Source organism: Cynoglossus semilaevis, chromosome 1 (assembly GCF_000523025.1).
Source record: "Cynoglossus semilaevis isolate Cse_v1.0 chromosome 1, Cse_v1.0, whole genome shotgun sequence".
NCBI lineage: Eukaryota > Metazoa > Chordata > Actinopteri > Pleuronectiformes > Cynoglossidae > Cynoglossus > Cynoglossus semilaevis.
Window position 1 is genome coordinate 18,841,388 of NC_024307.1, and position 19,596 is coordinate 18,860,983.

Below are 19,596 nucleotides of genomic sequence, written 5' to 3' on the forward strand. Positions count from 1 at the left end.
TATATTCGAATACTGTGGACATTTTGCCTCGGCTGAAGGATGTTCCACCAGGGACCTAAACCAGTGTAACAAGTGACATTATCGTATTACACAATTGATGTGTGGACTGACTGAGTGATCAAAAAGTCACCAGCACTTCTCTGTCCTCGTGTTCAGCTCTTGGTTAATGCCACTGGTGTTTCAGTGACATTAGTTTATTTTGGAAAATTACAGATGAAGTAAGAGTGGATCCTTCTAAAACGCCTGGTCATTTCCGCCTCATGACTGATTTCTAGTAGTTCCCACTTCCAGTCCAGCTGTGAGAGGCTAAACCTGCTCTGATTTGGATGGAAGACAGTATTTCACGGTACTAAAGGCAGCACAATTTTGAAAATATGATTTCAGGATGTGTCCGGCACAGACAGCAGAAGAGAATGCATTATTTTAATCCATCACTATCTGATGTCCCCAAGTACGGTACGTTCCGTAAGTAAGTTCAGTGGAATATCATTGTCGTAAACGTGTCCAGACTCAAAGCAGCCGTAAATATGATAAAAAGTAAACATGGTTCTGAGGACTGACAGCGCATTCAGCGTATTTTAATTTAGATAAAAGCTTCATACACAACAGCCTCTTCTGAGACTGTTGACAATAGAAACACAGAGGCTTTTCTCCAGGTGGTCTTTGGTCCCAGGCCACAGTTAATACTTTTTTTTTTTTTAAGTGAAAGAGATTCCATGCATTTCAATCTACTTTCTTTATTTTAAGATATTTTGTCAATTTTTCAAAATAATACATCTTTCAGGCTCCAATACACTAAAGCATGGCTGGGCAAATGTTTTGGCAAATACTAGGATCAGAATTTAACCGCTGGGCCTGTTCAGTATTTGGTCGTTGTAGAATGTTTGGGTGAAATAATAATATGAAATATATGAAATAATATGTACACACATATATATATATTTAATCTACGATAAGATTAAAACTAAATTAAATTTCCAAAGAAAAATTGGGACATTTGATGTCTGCTGCCATCTAGTGGCATTAACTGAAATGATAATCAATTAATTGCAATGAATGAAACTAATGAAAATGAAAATCAGTCTTTGGTTCAATATTAGGCAGACATAACAACAGGTGTTGTGATAGAGATAGCTAGCTAGCTCAGACGAAAATAATGCTAGCTCAGATGTTACTGATGCTAACTCGGGTGTGTGGACTGTTGATACAGTTAAAACTTTTTAAAAAAGCAGTGACTAAGTCAAGTGCTGAAGGGAGGAGTGAACCAAAGCACGGTCCACTGCCTGGTGATGGGGTCCACTGCTTTACAGCATATGTGTGGGAGTGTTCAACAGGTTCTTACACAGCCTAAAAAAATGCAGATTACCGATAAGGTTAATTATTCCCTCCAAATTTACCAAAGGAATGCCTGTGTATATGAATGGTTGTTATTCTTCACATGTGGCACTGGGATGAACTGGCGGTACCCCGCCCTAACCTAATGACTGCTGGGACTGACTCCTGGCAATCAACACTGTGACCCTGAAAGGCAGGGATGTCAAACTCATTTCCACTGAAGGCCACACCAACCGAATGGTTTAATTTCAGGCCTGTTAAAACTGCAATACATATAAAGGGCTCTAAGACAGACAGGTCTCCAACTCAAATGAACAAATGAGCTGCTGCCAAAGTGATTCCCTAAGAGGCCACATCAGTTATCAATGGCATCCATTTTGAAAAAGTCGCTATTTTGTAATCCTATAAATACTGCATAATACAACAATACAATTAATAAATGAACAAAACAACTTAAAAAAAGAAATGAAATTTTAAGAGTAAAATTAATCATTCATTTTTCATCCTCTGGTGTAGTAGAATTGGGGGTTATACGTCCATAAGTAACCCACAGGCCGTAGATGAATATTATTCTATACTACTCTGTGTTGAACTGCGAAGTGCTATTTAGAGGCAGGTTGTTTAGAATAAAATGTATTTTCATGAATACATACACTTTTTGGCACAATGAATACATCAAAACACATATTTTTAAATATTTGTAAATTACTCAAAACTACCAAAAGATTTGTCTCAAGGCCGATTAAAATGACTTTAGTTTGATGTATTAGACTGTAGAATTAATGATTAACGAATACTGAAAATATACTCTTACATTCCAGCTATGGGTTAGGTAAATTCTGCGACTTTTGCATGACGTAGTATGACCATTGGACCACTTGGATGCAGGGACCCACATGGACCCAGACCCCTGGAGATGATTGACAACGTGTGTGTGTGTGTGTGTGTGCACAAGGACCCAGAGGGCAGATTTAACACGTACCGCTGTGTCAGCAGGGCTGCCAGGCGGTGACACACACCTGAACAGTCAGCATGAATATTACATGGAGCTGTAATGTCCAGCAGCAGGAGAGAAGAAGGAGAAGGAGAAGAAGGTGAAGAAGGAGAAGAAGAAGAAGACGATGATGATGAAGAAGGAGAAGAAGATGATGATGATGAAGAAGAAGAAGAAGGTGAAGAAGAAGAAGAAGAAGAAGAAGGAGAAGATGATGATGATGATGAAGAGGGGGAAGAAGAAGAAGGAGAAGAAGAAGAAGAAGAAGAAGGAGAAGATGATGATGATGATGAAGAGGGGGAAGAAGAAGAAGGAGAAGAAGAAGAAGATGAAGAAGAAGAAGAAGAAGAAGAAAGAGAAGAAGAAGAAGGAGAAGAAGAAGAAGGAGGAGGAGAAGAAGGAGAAGAAGATGATGATGAAGAAGAAGGAGAAGAAGAAGAAGGAGGAGGAGAAGAAGGAGAAGAAGATGATGATGAAGAAGAAGGAGAAGAAGAAGAAGAAGAAGAAGGAGAAGAAGGAGAAGGAGAAGAAGATGATGATGAAGAAGAAGGAGAAGAAGAAGAAGATGATGATGAAAAAGAAGAAGTGTCCACGAGCTGCAGCTCTTCCCTCCACAGCCCACACACAGGTGGAAACGTCAAAACCAACATCTGAATCGAATCAACAGCAGCAGCTACAGTTCACTGATACTAAAGTGAGGATTATTTTTAAATTACTCTGTGTGCTGAAATTAAGACGACAACATAACATTATGGCGTAATTATCGACGCAGCCAATCACATTCAACAGGATGTCACTTTACATATCCGTTAGTTAGACCGCCAACTGTCAACAGGCTGACAACGGCTCTCAATTAAAGTTCGCCCAACAACGAATAACACATAAACACGGAAAATGAGGAAATGTGCCCATTGAAAAAAGAAGAAGTTCTTACCGCAGCTCTGTCGTTAGCTCTGTATTTACCGCCACACTGAGCTTCTTACCGCAGCTCTGTGGTTAGCTCTGTATTTACCGCCACACTGACTGGATTCAGCCGACCTCCCTCTGTCTCCACCTCTCTGTTACTCTCACTCTCTCTCTCTCTCTCTCTCTCTCTCTTATACACACAAATACCGTTGGAGGTGAGAATGAGACATTATCAGACATTTATCACAGTATCAGAGTCCACCCCCTCCCTTCTCTAGTTGGGTTTTATAGGATGCTTTAGCTCGCGTTTGTTTGAAAAGATAAACTATCAAACATTTACATCATATTTATTTATTTATTTTACAGTAATATTCTTTTTCAATTATTTCATTGTCGACAAGTAAAATGTTCTTTTTGTGTTCTCCTATTTAGTCATTGTTTTTTTCCTTTGCCTACTCTAGCAGCTACATAATTGAATTTTACAATATTGCACACACACCATTTGACATCACATCATTTGATCATTCCCAAATAAGCCCATAAAGTATAAACTGAAATGTTAGTGAATAAATTCCTCATGCAATTTAAAGCACTTGGGAAATACCATATATATATATATATATATATATATATATATTTCAAAAAGTATTTGTCTTGTCCAACGGCCATGGGCGTGTCTAGACATTCAAGGATCCCGCACACCAGCCTTTCTGACCATTGCTAGTGGAATGTGGTTCCCGTGGGGATCATCCAACCATAGCAGTCTGGACATTTTTCCCATTATAAATATTTCTGGTCAGCTAAGCCATTCTCTTATATTAGTACTTAGACAAATGGTTACACCACAAGTCTGTTTGTTCAGGCCTTAATTGAAGACAATCCAGTACTGTAATCTGCTCATAAGGGTCCAGGAATCAGAACTGTTCTGATCTCATTTCAACACATTGGAATTGGATGTGGAGGTTTTTTATGACTGATGTAGCAGAGACACATTTATTAGGACACACCCAGCAGGAGTCTGTGTCCCAACCAGAACAAGGTCCAAAACCCTCAAACTCTCCAAGATAAATCAGAGCTGGATGAGGTTTATGAAGGGTGGAGGTCGTTTGTATCATCAGATATTCAACTCATTTAATATTTATCTCCATGTGGAATCATCAAGCGTTCTTGTTAACCATTAAGCAGAAGAAAAATGATTCAAATCAAATTAAATATCGGACTATGGTGCAAAGATACCTTGGGTCTACAGTACTATTATACATTTTATAAACACCTATTACTTTATAAACAGCTTGTTTTTCCTTCACTCCATACGACGTTCACCAGACACCAGAATCTTACCGTCAACCACATGAAGGATCTTTGTGAACTTACCTAATCACCATTACAATATTGTTTATTCAGCATTGTTTGGACACAGCTTTACCAAAATGATGCCAGGTCATTCCTCAGAGCAGTGATCATCAACTGGGGGCCCACAGGCCAAATTCAGCCCACTGCCCCTTCCAATCTGGCCCGCATAAAATGGTGTTAAAAAATGGTGTCTGTCCAGAAAAATTCTGTGTTCTGACAAATATAGTTGGTGATTCCTGCCCTACAGTACATGTGCTGTAATTACTCCTTAAAACAACAACTGCTCCATGCATTTATACTCAACATACCAGTACTATTCCATACTATCATCACAACTGATTTTTAGGTTAATGAAAGGAGACAGTAACTGTAGCTGCCACATGAATTGAAGCCAAGGAAATGTGTTCAACAGAATTTTATTAGAAAAAAAAAGCATCTGTGCTAAAAATCTGCCTCTTTCCACACATTAGCAGTTATTCCAGTTACAGATGGAAACATCTGTGACGTAAGCTCCGTTTCACCTTCTGCTTTCACATCCGCCATGTGATGCTGTGATGGACTTACAGCTCGTTTTTTCCAGTTTCTCTAAAATCTGTGCCACATTGCAACGGGAAACCCAGAAAGATGACAGGTAGACATTAAACACAGGTGCAGAGAGAAGAAAACAGACGAGTAACAAACGGATACACAGACACACTTCCACAGACCCAACAACGAATATTGTGAGCAACAATGACATGTGGGTCATTGGAAAACACACACAGACACACACACAGATCTTTACATAGTAATGATTGCTGACAGACCTCTACGTCTGATAACGAAAGCCACAAACTTTCTCTGTCGTCACTAAAAACCTCTAGGGTGTGAAAACTGTGCAACTGTCGAACAGTTTCAGGAATCGTCAGTCAATTACAAGAAGTTCTTTTGGTATAAACAAGCAGTTTAAAATTTACAAAAATGTAAAAAAAAAAAGTTAGACCATGATGTACAAATGTTGCAGGTAAAATAAATTAACTTGAGCTTTTATCATTCTTTCTCTCTCCCTTCATTCTTGTGGCGCCTTCAGAATTGTTTAAAAATGTCTAACGAAGTAAGAACAAGACAAGCAGCAGAGTTTCAAAGTGTAATCATCTTTTTTTTTTCCTTTTTACATCACTCTCCATCTATTAAAGGAAACCTCCACACATTCCTCCTCTCTAATTTAACCACACACACACACACAACTGTGATGGAGCAGCACTTTCTTTGACCTGTGTGGATAAAAACATGGCTGGAAACGTTGTGGATAAACGTGACTCTTTACCCTGGGTATTGTCAGCAGGTAAATGGCACTTTGTGATGTTGTTGTCTGCTTTGAAATTACAATTTGAGATTTGAGAAAGTGGCAGGAATGGAAAATATGCACCATTATATAACACATACACAGTATGTTAGGAAAACACTAGAACCAAACGAAGGTTTGCTGGTTGATCCCAAGAGTTGTACAGTACGACACTTACAGTATTCTTTTTTTTTTTTAACTGTGGGATTTTCATCCTATTAAACTTTTAAAATGTTTTCAAAACATTAAATTCAGTTTTTTAATTTTTTGATTAAAAAAAACTAAGCATGATCCAAAACTGAATGAAATATGAATTAAATAAGAATTCCCAACATTCTTTAGCTCAACGGTGACCACGAGTGGCACGAGTATTGTTTAAATCACTGATTCTTAACCATAGGGCCGTGGCCCAAACTTGGGCCGCCAGCACCACCTACAAGGCCACAAAAAGCTGTCAGTTCTGCACCCGGGGCCACAGGACTGCATATGTTATCAACTGTAGACACCAGAGGTGTGTTCTCCATGAGAAGATTAGTTACGATACAACTTTGACCATGTGGTGGCAGTGTTGCATCACATAAAACAAGTTTTACACCTAATCTGACATATTCGCCCACACACGGCTCTCGACAGAACAGCTCATGTCGTTGCGGTAATTACTGTCATCTGAGGGCAGATCATCACAGAGTGCAATACTACAAGTAAACACAAACACAGACTGGGTCTCATTTAGACGGTTGCAGCAAAAATGTGTCTCAGAACAACGTATCCCAGAATCCACTATGGACACCACGTATGGTCTTGATCTACGAAAGAAATTCCAGCATAGTTTTACCCAGAAATGGGGTGTAGCCCTTGTAGACAGCATGTGCATTAGGCACCATGGGCTACAGTCCATGAATCCAGACCAGGCTACGACATCTGCTATAAGACAAAGACCAATGTTAATAGTTGACATCAAACTAAAAGTCTTTTTTTTTGTTTGTTTTGTTTCTCATCAAACTCTCGATCGCTGGTGGAGTTTATTTACTGCCTCGACATCTCCAGAGGACCGGCTCCCAACGAGTCTCAACACGCCCCTCTACAACCGTGTGCAGTGACTAAACTATTGTGCAGCAGTTTATCAGTGGTTCTCCCAGCAGTGTGTGTGTGTGTGTGTCTCCCAGTCTCCTCCGGGACGCTGTCTCTCTACATATTTTATATACAGTATTTGTGTGTGTTTTTAAACTAACGTAGCCACATCATTGTTTCCAGTAAAGTGTCAGAGTGTTGCATGCTGGGACTGAATCTAAAGATGGAGAAAGGAAGGCTATAATTTTACTGGGAGTTTGGCCTCCACCTCTGTTGTTGATACGTCCATCCCTCCGTCTCTCCATCGGTTCCTTCATCGGTGTCCGTGCCAACGTCCCTCTCCATTCTCTTTTCATTTCTACATCCTGTTCTCCCCCATTTGCTACACCTCCCTGTGCTCAACCCCTCCCTCTCTCCCTCTCTCCTCTCCAGTCCAGTTTTCCAGTGTGTCTTTGCAGCATGGGAGAGGATGTGGACAGAAAAGGAGGAGAGTCTGGTACATTCTGGACATCATGTCTGTCACACTGTGACGGGCCTACAGTCCCACAGCCCAGTAAACATTGTTGGACAGTTTATACTCAGCACTGACTGAGTTACAGACAAAGAGCTGTGGTCCACACCTGGGATCTAAGTGTTACTCAGTGTTACAGCAGCTATCTTAATTTAATAGACAAAAGACACATCTTCTGGTCAAAATGTTTCATCGTTCATTCAGCCACGTAGCTCCTTTGGTCACATGATGGCAGTGGAAAAATCCTGGAGAATCCCAGCATTCTTGTCAGCTTTAGTGTCAAATCCCAGGTGTTCTGTGACTCCTGTGAGGACCACCTCTACAGAGGTTCAGCTTGTGACAAAAACTTGTCCCAGAAGAATGTCCTTGAACAGCTGGACTGACTTGATCATGAACCCAAACTGAAGTCCTTCAAACTGACAAGACCAGAAATGGGATCAAGTCACATCCCTAAGAATTCTGTAGTTTCTTCTTCATCATTTTTTCCTCAGCACAAAGACCAGAGTTCAGACCACACCGTCTCTTTAGACACATCCATACTCATACCACACTGTCTGGGGGTCATTGTTGGGGTCGGGGGATGCTGGTGTGCTTTTCTGGCGTTCAACAGAACTGGATCTCGCTCTGTCACTTTCTTTACTTGCGTGGACAGGTTCTCCCAACTGTGCGTCCGTAGACGTCTCCCCGTGGTCAGGGGATTCACTGGTCTGTGCAGCGGACACAGCCCTGACTGGGGTCACCATGGCCACTTCTCCACGGTGATGGTACGAGGAAAAGGAGGAGGACGGTCCGTTCTGTGATACGGGAGCTCGGCCTCTCTCCCGATCTCGATCCGTGTGTCGGTCCGAAGGTAAGTTGAGAGAGGACGAGTGGTGCGTGGTTTGGTGTAGGAAGCTGTCGTCACCGAGCTGAGTGTTCGGACCGGCCAAACGGGCCGACAGCGGCCTCTCTCTAGCGCCGGCTCCACCTCCTCTTTTCCTTCGAAGCACCACCTTTGATTGGCCGGCAGAAGCGTCACTGCCACAGAAACTGTCAGGTCCACTGGAGCGCAGCAAATCAGCCGAGGCCAGGCTAAAGGCCCGGCTCAGTGATTGGCTGCCTCTCTGACCCGAGGACGGAGCCTGGCCCACAGGTTGACGAGGTGAAGGCTTCACACTCTGGCCGGGCCGCTGGTTGGATGTCTGTAAGGTGGGCGTGACGTAGCTGGTGGGAGTCACCTGATCCCTGTTAGTGAGCGCTGAGGGGGCGGGGCTTCTGATGAAATAGTCAGTCATTAGGTCTTCTCTGCTTCCTGTGGAGACCTGAAAGAGGAAAGAGAGAGGAAGCTGACATTTCTTTTGAGAAAATAAATTCTAAAGAGAAGAATTCAGACTCAGGGTGAGGATTACCAAAAGAGCCAAAGAGAAAATCAATTTTATCAAAGTAAGCTATTATTTTTGACATTTATTCAACCCTTCTGTTGAACCGTCTCTGCACATTATCATCACTATTATTAGTTTGTGTACTTGAGTACGTGATACTCCAGTATGGTACATGATGTTTACTCAATCCATTGCATGGGGCAGTAACAGCAGGGTAGTTAAGGAAGCAGACTTATGTCCAGAAGACTGCAGGTTCGAATCCACCACAGAGGTGCACTCAGCACGGCACCCTGCCCACACACTGCCCCCCCCTGCTCACTAAGGTGAGGTTAAAGGCAGAGGCTGTGCATCAGTGACAAAAATCCCCTTTCATTTTTACACATCTAGAAATGAGTAAATGAATAACAACAAACGCTTCCATGACACACACACACACACACACACACACCCACCCACACACACAGGTCTAACCATTGGAGGGGACTTCAAGTTGCTTTCTTGTAGAAACTCTTCCAGAGTCACCATCTCACTACCAGGTGAAGCTGGACGGGTCCTTGCCTTGGCCCCGCCCCCACGCTGGGGTTGTGCCCGCTGTGGTTTGTGATCATAGGGCAGAGTGGAGCTGCGTGACAGGGTCTGCTGCGACCGGCAGACACCCATGACATCATCACTGGACAGGCTGGTGGTTCGACCCTGACCGTCAAATGAGTCTAAAACACACAGAAGAGTCAGCGAGGGGCTGCGTGTGGAGACACCTACAGGCTAATGCTGGAACAACTCTGTGACTAATAATAACTGTTAGTAAAGACAATCCTTCTATTGACCTACGGTTGAGTTCATAGAAACCAGTGGCCTCTGAGGACTTTTTTCAATATTGAAAAATACCAAAAAACCTTTTATTAAGTAGAATGCCTTTTTCTGGCCAGCATTATTAAACTGGACCTTTATGTATAGTCATTTGTAAACAACTTTAAGGTTCCAGAGGGGATTGTATTTTATTTTTTATTTTGTTTCTAGTTTTTTTTTTTTAAATCTGTTGTTATACTGTACATATTTATTTTGTATTTTGTATTACTGTACTTCCCCTATGAAAGTCTGGTCAGTTGTTAAAAAAATAATTCTGGGTATTACTGTATGTCACGCTGCATTCTAGTTTTTATTTTTAAATCTGTTGTTATACTGTACATATTTATGTTTATGTTTGTCGTTCACTGGATGCAGTACCAAACCCTGCTGCGTGTGGACCCTACCTCTGCAGTTGACAGGTGAGTTAGAACTGGACGTGTTATGGCTGTAGTCTGCCATCCCGGGTCGACCGACCTTGGTGCCATGATGACCGAAAACTGAGTCAGAGGTGTTGAGGCCAGAGTCCTCGTCATACAGCAGACCTACAGATTTATGCACCATCAGTATAACATCAGGCACTGGTTCCTCCACAGTGGATCTACGTACTGCACTACAGACTACGTACCTCTGGGTCTGTGACCTTGTCCCATCCTGGAGCTGGAACTGTTAGTGTGGCTCAGTAAAGATGGCTGATGGCTTGGGGTGGAGCTAAGAGTTTTATGGGTTTGACCTGCAAAAAAATACATTCAAATTGAGACTAGTGGAGAAGGAAAACAAATGGCAACACTGAAAAATCATATTAATTTAATTTAAACACTTTTGTGTGCAAAGACTAAAATTTGAGTTTGATGTTTACCGTGTCCATGTCCTTCTTCCCCGTTTACATTTTCACTACTGCTTCCTGGAGTACTGCTACGATAAATGCCATGGTTCCTGTCAGAAAACCCTGAGTGGAATGAAGAAAAATGCCAAAAAAAAGGTTAGAAAATGCCAGTTGCTACTGGACTATATGCTATGCAAGCACAGGAAGCACAACGCTGGGACAAGATGGGCAGAGAACAGAGGAGCAAACGATTTTGAATTAGGACACTGGTAATTTTAATGTTGAAATACCTTTACTTTTATATTATATTACTATTATATATATATATACACACATATATATACACACATACACTATATATATATATATATATATATATATATATAAAAATAGTATAAGACTGAATTGTGGTTGTTAACTAAATTTAACTAATTGTGGTGAAAATTATTTACCTAAAAACCTCCTTGCGATCACAGGTAAAAATACAAACACAGACAGAGTGTGGAGGACATCAACAGCACGTGGAGAACCAGAGCAGAAGTGTTTCAAAATGCAACCGTCAGCAGCAAAAAACCTCCTGGTTGGGATCATTACAATAATGTACATACAGCATGTGATGAAACCACTGAGGACTGTTAATGTGAAAATCCAAACAGGCTGCACATTTGCATTAATTCATAACATACGAGTGCTGTAAAAGGAACACCAGCGTGTGTGTGCGCAGACGAGAGCAACATAAAAGCACAAACCCAGACACACACGCACACACACACACACTCGTACTCACACACACGGAGTACTAGTCACACTGGCTGACTCTCAAAAGCCTCATGCCTGTGCAGGTGAGTGTGCAGTGTCTACATGTTAGTGTTCAGGTTTGTGAAATAGTGACGTCCAACATTCAGATGAATGGAGTGTAGTGACAGTGACAACTATGGTGTGATGCTTAGAATGATGATGAGGAGGAGGAGGAGGAGGAAGAAGAAAACATTAGAACACTTCGTTGGCTGGGGCTGTCGGGCTGCCGGGGATGTCAGTTGTGATGTCAGTGGAAGACCAGAAACGCAGCCGTCTGTTGAGAGAAAGTGAGAGTCGAGAGGAGGAGGAAGCAGGGGAGGAAGAAGTTCGGGAGGCTGGAGGGGGGAGAAGCTTTTCTTGACTTTTGCTGCGGAAATATTTGAAGCGTTTTGAGATGGGAGGAGCTAAGCGAGAGAAAGGGGAGACAGAGGTTTTGAGAAATGTAAGTTAATAATGGAAATGATCAGTAAGTCATCACAAGAAAATTAAAAAAAAAAGAAATCATGCAAGTAAAGAACCCATTAGAACCCAAGGTGTGTAGAATACTAATAAACGAGGGAGAAAATTCAAACACATGCATCACATCCCCACCCAGCTGCTACAAGGACAGAACGACTGTAAAGTTTGTAGTAAGTTAAAAAGGAATTTCAATGTTCATGGTTTTGTGTTTTGTGGAACCAGTACACAAAATACTACAGTACCAGAGACCAAATGTGTGCTCCCATCGTGTTTACCTCTGCTGATGGGGGTCACGCCTGCTGGACTGAGGGGTCCCAGGCTGGGGCTGTGGGTGATGTTGCTGTAGTTCCCATGATCATGGCCACCGTTCTGCAGGTCACTTTCTGTCCGTTGAGGCAGAGGTGGTGGTGTCTCAGGAGGGAGGAGCGGAGGGGGAGCAGGGAGAGGGATGTCAGGAGCGCTCTTTGCTCGTTCCCTCTCTCCTCCTCTCTCTCTGCTGCTCTCTTTTCGGGGTTTAATCAGTTTGGCCAAAGCTTTGGCTCCAGACCACTGACTTCTCCTGACGACAGAGACAACACGTGAACAACAGAACTCTTACCTGCTAATACGACAACATTTGTTTTAAATGGTGACAAAAGAAATGTATTGCAGAAGCAGAGCAAAAGCTGGATGATTTTTTTAAAGTTACTTTTTTGAAGTTAATCAACATATAAAGTTAAGATTTACAGTTATTTTCTTCTAAAAATATGTATGAATAAAGAAGATAAAAGTAGAATTTCTGACACTCTAGTGGTCAGATGTTGCAAATGCTGATAAATCCTTAGTATAAATGTTTTAAATTATTACAGTAAAAAAAAATCTGAACAATAAAACAAACACTTTATTCATTGACATTGTTATCAGTGTAGAGTGTACAGGACTGTCGTTGTTCTCATTACATGTCTGTCGATGTTTGTTTAATGGGAGTGAGTTTTACTTTTTAGGTTGGGGGTCGTAGAACTTGTACTGGTCCATGATCTTCTCCTCCAGTTTTTCTTTTTGACGACGCAGGGAATTCAGCTTGTCACTGTTTAATGAGGGGCGTGAACAGAAGGAGAACAGGAAACAGTGTAAATGATATCACATTTTTTCATTAAACATAAAGACTATTATGTGTATGTTTGAGTTGTTTTTACTCAAAGAGAATATATTTTAAAAAGCACACCCCACCAGACTTCAGACAGGATATGGACCCAAAGTTTAAACCTAGCAGAAAAAGTCTAAAGAAGAACTCTTTTTACCTATTACTTTCCTGATTTTTTTTTAAATAATAGGAAAATATTTGTCTCTGTTCATACTAGAGCTGGAGGTTGTGTGAAACTGCAAATGCTCTGCTATGTAAACTATGGCATTTGTTCAGAATATTAACACATTAAATGTCAAATTGCAATGACATTTGCTTGGAATGTTCCATTTGTCCATCGTCACGGAGGGAAAAAAATGACAGCCTTTCAATTCTATCTTGTGTGAGGGGTTTTTCTGTTGTGACGCATTTTCTTTTACCCCCTTGATTGATATTAGGCATCCAGCAAATGCAGTGTGTGTGTGTGTGTGTGTGTGTGTGTGTGTTCTGCACAGGGACTGTACATGTATAGCTTCTGTTCCTGGTGATACAGCTCTTTGCTCTCCATGCTCCTCTCCAGCAGAGTGTGGTTCTGCTGACTCAGCAGATTGATCTGACTCAGGAGGTGATGGTTCTCCTCTTCCAGGTTACCTTTCAGTCGACTCAGCAACTAAGTAAGGAAAGAGAGAGAGAGAAATACATAAGACCAATAAATACTCATAAACACAGAGGGGCAGTGTGTGTGTGTGTGTGTGTGTGTGTGTGTGTGTGTGTGTGAGAGAGAGAGAGAGAGGAGGTCGAGGGCATAACAGAACAAAATAAAGTTCCTATATAATTTATTAATCGTCATTGTCTGACCACAAGGCAGGGCAGTAAGTTTGATTGACAATCTGACTGACGCAACTGTCAAATGAATTGTGAGTGACTGTAGACTGATTAATATTGTTTAGGACAACCCAATCCATGGCCTAGTACTGGACCGCAGCCCTTCTTCAAAAGGTGAAAACAGTCTGAACTTCACAGTATGAAGGTCAAACCAGTGTTGGTTTAGTTGGTTCACCTCACAGTGGTTGTCTAGTTTAGTCATGGTGATATCCAGGCCTTGGTGCTGTTCCATCAGAGAATCGTAGCGTGCCATCCATCGGCTCGCTTCCAGTTGGGCCGAGCCCAGTGAGCTCTTCAGTTCATTCATGCGCTGCTGAAGTGCCTCATTCTTCTCCGAGTGCTGTGAGTGGGTCTGTGTCAGTCTGTGGGGGGACAAGAAGGAGTCAACGGAAAAGTCACCAAACCCGAGGGGACAGTTGTTGTAATACCACACCTGTCCACTTCAGTTTTTAGCTGCAGATTCTCCTGCTGCAGCAGGCGGTTCTTTTGGATCTCCTGGTTCAGGTTCTCCTTGTCTTTCTGACCACACCCTTCACGCTCCTCCCACTTCTCCTTCTGTTGCAACAGCACACAGTACCTGCACAGAGGAGGAGACAGAGTAGAGTGTTACCACATGGTAGAAGAGGACACATGAACTCACCTGGTTCCACCTCCCACAACTGTCACAATCAACAACATTAACTTCAAAAAAATACTTTCACAATAATGTTTGTATGGAAAAAAATATAAAGGTTAAAATAATCACCGCGCTACAACAACCTGACCTGAGTACTGAGCCATAGAACTAACTGTTGATGTGTCCAGTTAAGAAACTCCAGTACTGCAGTATATATACAGTAGTAGAGTTCAGGGTATAGTTCAGGGTATAGTGCAGTACTGTACAGTAGTATAGTTCAGGGTATAGTGCAGTACTGGGGTTCCTGTGGCCCGGCGCCCATTAAATATTAGATGTGATGAAGACAGGATTGTAACTCCACAGGTCTTCTTCACTGGGTATTGGAGCTTTTTATAAGAACTGATTGATGCATTACTGCCACCATGTGGTCAAAAGCTACATTGTAATAATACACCACTGGTGTCTTCAGTTGATAACATATGCTGTCCGGTGGCCAAAAGGTGCAAAACTAAAAAGAATTGCGGGCCTCCAGGTGGCGCTGGTAGGCCCAGTTTGGGCCGCAGGTCTATGGTTAAGAATCAACTTATGAAAAAGCATTTCTGAAAGGTCAAAGTGAATGTTACACACAGAGCCCCGACTTGAAGCTCTTAAAATAAAGCATAAAAAATATCTAGAAATTTAAATATTCAACCAAAAACATTAAGCCTTCTTGCTTTTTGGATTGACTTTTTAAACAAGCAACATCCTCCTCAGGGCGACTTCAACCATACATCAGCTGTAGTGGGAGTGCAGCGTGTGTTCCTCACTTACTTATTGTGCAGTGTGCGGTGTTCATTTTCCAGAGTCTTCTGCTTGGTTTTGACCGCGGCGTGCTGACTGATCAGCTGCTCGTACTCCTGCGCTTGCCTTTCGTGGACGCTCAGCAGGCGCTCGTGGTCACTGAGGACATTTTCACGTCCACGCCAAGCCTCATCACGCTGTCGCTGCCACGACTCCGCCTCCGTCTCCAAAGCGGTGACCTGGCCCTGAAGCACAGCATTCTGGGCCATGAGAGATGCACTCTGGGAGGAGATTGTGGAGTTCTCGACCTGAGAAGACAAACGTGATGTTTGTGTCGTACGATGACGGCGTTTCTATAACTAACGGTTTTTAAATCTGTCAAAGTTTGAACCTGAAGCTTTGCCGTTTGTGTGTGTAAGCCTGAATTCTGTTCCTGCAGCGTGGTAGTGTGTCTCTGGAGTGCCACCATCTGGTTGTTTAGATTAGTGTTCTGGTTCTCCAGCTGTTTAAGCTGCTCCTTCAACAGATTGGTTTCTGTCTGGAACGAGGCATTCTGGAAAAAAGTGAAACAAAACAATTAAAAACAAATTGTCGTGCCGGTAATCTTTTTAATATGTATTACTAATAAATATAACAAAAACCTACACTTTTTTCCACATCAATAAGATGATCTTTGATCCTTAGAAGCTCAGTGGTGGCTGAGCCCTGACCCTGGTCAGCAGCTGCAGTGGAGTTTGAGGTGTTTCTGGTCATCTCTTGTTTTTGACTCAGGGCAGACACGGTCCTGTGAGCCTTGAGACACAAAAACACAAATATTAGAATGCACACAAATATACACACACTTTCACAGCTCATCCTTAACCCACTGATCACATCAACTCTTCTGTTACAACGATGGCAACCATAGTGAGTTCAACTGGTTCTTACGGTGGCCAGCTCAGCACGGAGGGCTGCATTAGCCGAGCTGCTCTCCAGGAGCTTCTTTTCCAGACTGGAGATTTTCTCTTCCTTCACCTTCATGGTCTTCTGGACAGTTTCCTCCAGTCGAGACTCTAGTTGCCTGTACCTGCTGATGAACACACGGAGAAAGCAATTAAACATACATTAAACATAATATCAGCTGGGTAACAACGGCAGAAAGAAGACTCAGACAGAAACCTGTCGTCGAGCGTGTGTTCTTGCTGCAGAAGTTTTTCTCGGTTCAGTCCAATCTTCTCCAGTTCTTCACTGAGTCTGTCCAAATCAACGCTCTGCTGCTGCACATTCAGCTTCTCCGACACCAGCTCCTGCACACACACACGTAACACAACAGCTTTTAGTCTGTATCTAACTATATTCATTTTTGGATTTTTGACAGGCTGAAGTAAATCCAAAATGTTTCTTTAATTTCTGTAGAAAGAGAAGTCAGATGTGTTTTTCTAAAACGATATGAAATGAAACATGAGCCTGAATGAGCAGCATGGCTCAGCAGACGGAAGATTTGGGGACCAAAAATCTCAAATCTGAGGATGTGGCACAACTGAGAGCTTAAATTAAATTATGTTCCATCACAATGAGTAAAAAACATATATTCTGATACAGTAACAACTCTTAATATAAAAAGTAAAATAATAATTTTTTAAATAAGTTTTCGGTGAGTTTTTTTTTTTCACCTCTCTCAGAGTAGCCAGCGTTCTCTTGTCAATGGTCGCCTGTTTTTGCAGTTCCTTGTTCTCCCGCTCCAGCTCTTTGGCCTTGACTGCAGTGTCTTGCAGCCTCTCCACCTCCTTGCTCAGCGACGCCTCCTTCTTCTCCACTGTAGCCAGTCGCATGATCTTCTCCTCCAGTTCCGTTTCCTTTGCCTCTAGAGTGGTTTTGATTTTCAAACTCAACTTTTCAAGGTTCTTCCTTCCTTTCTCAGTCTGTTCTAGGTCCATTTGGAGTTTCCTTCTCTCCTTGTCCCCTTCAACCCTTCTTTTCCGCTCCTCCTTTAGCTCCTCTACTTGCCTCCTCCATTCTTCCTCACTTCTGTGTGCGTCCTTCATCTCTCTCACCAAGTCTTCCCTTTCTTCTTTACTCTTTTGTACCTCCTCCTCCAAACGGTGTTTCTCCTGGTTCAGAGTTGCTATGTTCAGCTCCAGCCTTTCCGCCCTCTTTCGCTCTGTCTGCGCCTCCTCTCTGACATCCTCAAGCTTTTTCCTCAGCTCCTGCTTCTCTGTCTGCGCCTCCTTGTGCTCCTCCTGTAGGCTGGCCAGGCGTGTTGATGAGGCGCGCAGGTTTTCCAGCGAGCATCGAAGGTCGAGGTTCTCCTTCGACAGCAGTCCGTTCTCCGCTTCATGTTTTCCAAACTGCTGCAGCTTCTGCTGGCCTTCTTCTGCCTCTCTCTTCAGCCGGTGCAGCTCCTGCTCCAGGGAGGAGACCTGCTTCTCCAAAGTCTCTGATCGCTCACTGCAGACTCGCAAAGACTCGACCTGGAAGTAAAACAGGGTTTGGGAAACATTTGATTTGAAACAGCTGATTTTATTTTAGCCTCCAGATGATCTGATCGAAACGTCGAAGACAAATGAAGTGATTACTTCTCTCTTCATGGTGTCTCTGCTGCGTTCCAGCTTCATCACATCTCTCTCCAACTCCTCACAGTGAACAGATTTCTCCCTCAGCTTCTCGGCCTCCTCTGTAACCACTCTGAGTTGAGATTCCAAACTGGCCACTCGGGAGCTGATGTCAGTGATGTTCTGCTGTAACAAACTGTTTTCAGCCTCCACCTCACAGACCCTGGCCTCACTGTTGGACTGAGCACGCTCCTGAAGGGATGCTACAGCATCGGACAGATGCTGCCTCTCGCTCTCCAACTCTGAGATCTGATTGGATGAGAGCGAAAGAATACAAAGCGGTGAGGACCCGTCAAACAAGCAGGTGAGAATCAGCGAAGAAGGTGAGAAAAGAGGAATGTGCGTTAGTTACCTGTCGATCCTTCTCCACCCTCAGAGCGTGTAGCTCCCTCTCCAGACTCTGTTTTTCTTTCAGTATTTCCTCTCCTAGAGATTCCATGTCCTGATTGGTTAATCTCTCCTGATCCAGCAAGCCTTGGAGGTGCTCCAACTAATGAAAATCAATACGTTATACAGAGTTATTTCTTTGTGTATATTATTTTAATTTAAAATAAAACTTTTTAAAAAATCTACTTGTTAAAAATTTTTCCAGAGCTCTTTTTATTTATTTTATTTTTTTTACATAAATGGACTTAGCTGCTGAATATGCATTTGCCAAAAAACAGGCAAAAACATTTAGGCAAATCACTTGATTTAATTTTTTTTTTAGTAAGAACTCCTCTTCTTCTTCTTTTTCTCATATATGAAAAGGTGGTAAAAACATATGGAGAAGTCAAGTGACGTATGGTCCCACCTTCTTGCTGAGGCTCTGGTTCTCTCGGTCCAGCTCCTGCATGTGGAGCTGCTTCTCCTGCATGTTGTGGTTGTCGTCCTTCAGTCTCTCGATGGACGTCTGCAGCTCCCTGTTTTCCTTCTCCAGCTTCAACACCCGACTGGAGACGCACTCGTTCAGCTCGTGCACCAAGGACTTGCGTGCTGCAGCGGAGAGCAAAGCATTTGTTATGGACAAAAACGGTTCTAGAAATTCAGACCTGAAATTGAGGCGCACAAAAAGGAAAAGAAAGGCAGAGAAAACTGGAGCCATACTCTCTGGGCTGGAGTTGTCATGGTTCTTGGTGAGCTGCTCCAGCTCCCAGCCCAGGTGAGCCGACTCATTCATGCTCTGTTTGTGTCCGATCTCCAGCAGCATGTTCTCCTCTAGCAGCTCCTCCAGCCGCTGACGCTCATTTTCCCTCTCCTTTTCAACACAGTTCCAGAAATGTTTGTGAACTAAACATGCAGTATAAAAGCCAGACGACAGATCAGAGAGTGGGTACATCATGTTACCATTTCTAGGTCATGTATTTTTGCACGCAGTAACAGGTTGTCCTTCTCCAGTGTGTGGAGTTTTTCAAAACGACCCCGGGAGGCTGAAAGCTGTTCCTCCAGCAGCATCTTTGTCTCCATTAGAGTCACGTTGTCCTCACGAAGCTCCTGGTACAACCACACACACAACAACAGGCCATAATTGGTACTGTCAATTCAGGGCTTCAGTTTGACTTCTTCAACAGGCAAAAAAAAAAAAAAAAGAAAATTAAGTGATTGGATGTTGAATAACAATAAGGTATTAGTGTATTTTAAACAGTATTTTTTGACTAGATTAAGAGAGACAGGGGCTGGGTTTGTAATAACTCACAGTGAAATAATGATAGTGACTACATAAAGTACCTGTACCATAGTACTGTTTGGTTTGTGAGTGTACTGTTGACTGCGTACCTCAGCTCTGGTCTTGTAGAAGTGAACGTCATTGAGTTTTTCTTTACATCTGCTCAGTTCAGTCTCCAGTTTGTCGACTCTGGACG

The 19,596-nt window shown here is 42.6% G+C and overlaps 2 protein-coding genes across 3 annotated transcripts in view; both read right to left on the reverse strand.

Annotated features, from left to right (window-relative positions):
- gpr68 (G protein-coupled receptor 68) overlaps positions 1 to 3,446 on the reverse strand; it is an 11,935-nt gene extending 8,489 nt beyond the window's left edge. Inside the window, exon 1 of one of the 2 annotated variants that reach the window (XM_008316619.3) lies at positions 3,313 to 3,446. The gene's annotated coding sequence lies outside the window, so the exon portion shown is untranslated. The other variant, XM_008316609.3, reaches the window with a different exon arrangement.
- A 1,542-nt stretch (positions 3,447 to 4,988) lies between these two features.
- The window catches only part of ccdc88c (coiled-coil domain containing 88C), a 35,592-nt gene continuing 20,984 nt past the window's right edge, over positions 4,989 to 19,596 (reverse strand). Inside the window, 22 exon segments of the mRNA XM_008316630.3 lie at positions 4,989 to 8,795; positions 9,327 to 9,565; positions 10,106 to 10,243; positions 10,327 to 10,431; positions 10,558 to 10,647; positions 12,057 to 12,340; positions 12,758 to 12,847; positions 13,408 to 13,553; positions 13,944 to 14,130; positions 14,202 to 14,345; positions 15,195 to 15,472; positions 15,556 to 15,717; positions 15,810 to 15,956; positions 16,092 to 16,233; positions 16,323 to 16,450; positions 16,817 to 17,614; positions 17,720 to 18,004; positions 18,108 to 18,245; positions 18,549 to 18,730; positions 18,842 to 18,992; positions 19,082 to 19,228; positions 19,511 to 19,596. The exon segment at positions 19,511 to 19,596 is cut by the window's right edge and continues 39 nt beyond it. Coding sequence (XP_008314852.1) covers positions 8,019 to 8,795; positions 9,327 to 9,565; positions 10,106 to 10,243; positions 10,327 to 10,431; positions 10,558 to 10,647; positions 12,057 to 12,340; positions 12,758 to 12,847; positions 13,408 to 13,553; positions 13,944 to 14,130; positions 14,202 to 14,345; positions 15,195 to 15,472; positions 15,556 to 15,717; positions 15,810 to 15,956; positions 16,092 to 16,233; positions 16,323 to 16,450; positions 16,817 to 17,614; positions 17,720 to 18,004; positions 18,108 to 18,245; positions 18,549 to 18,730; positions 18,842 to 18,992; positions 19,082 to 19,228; positions 19,511 to 19,596 — 4,844 coding nt within the window. The 3' untranslated portion in view covers positions 4,989 to 8,018.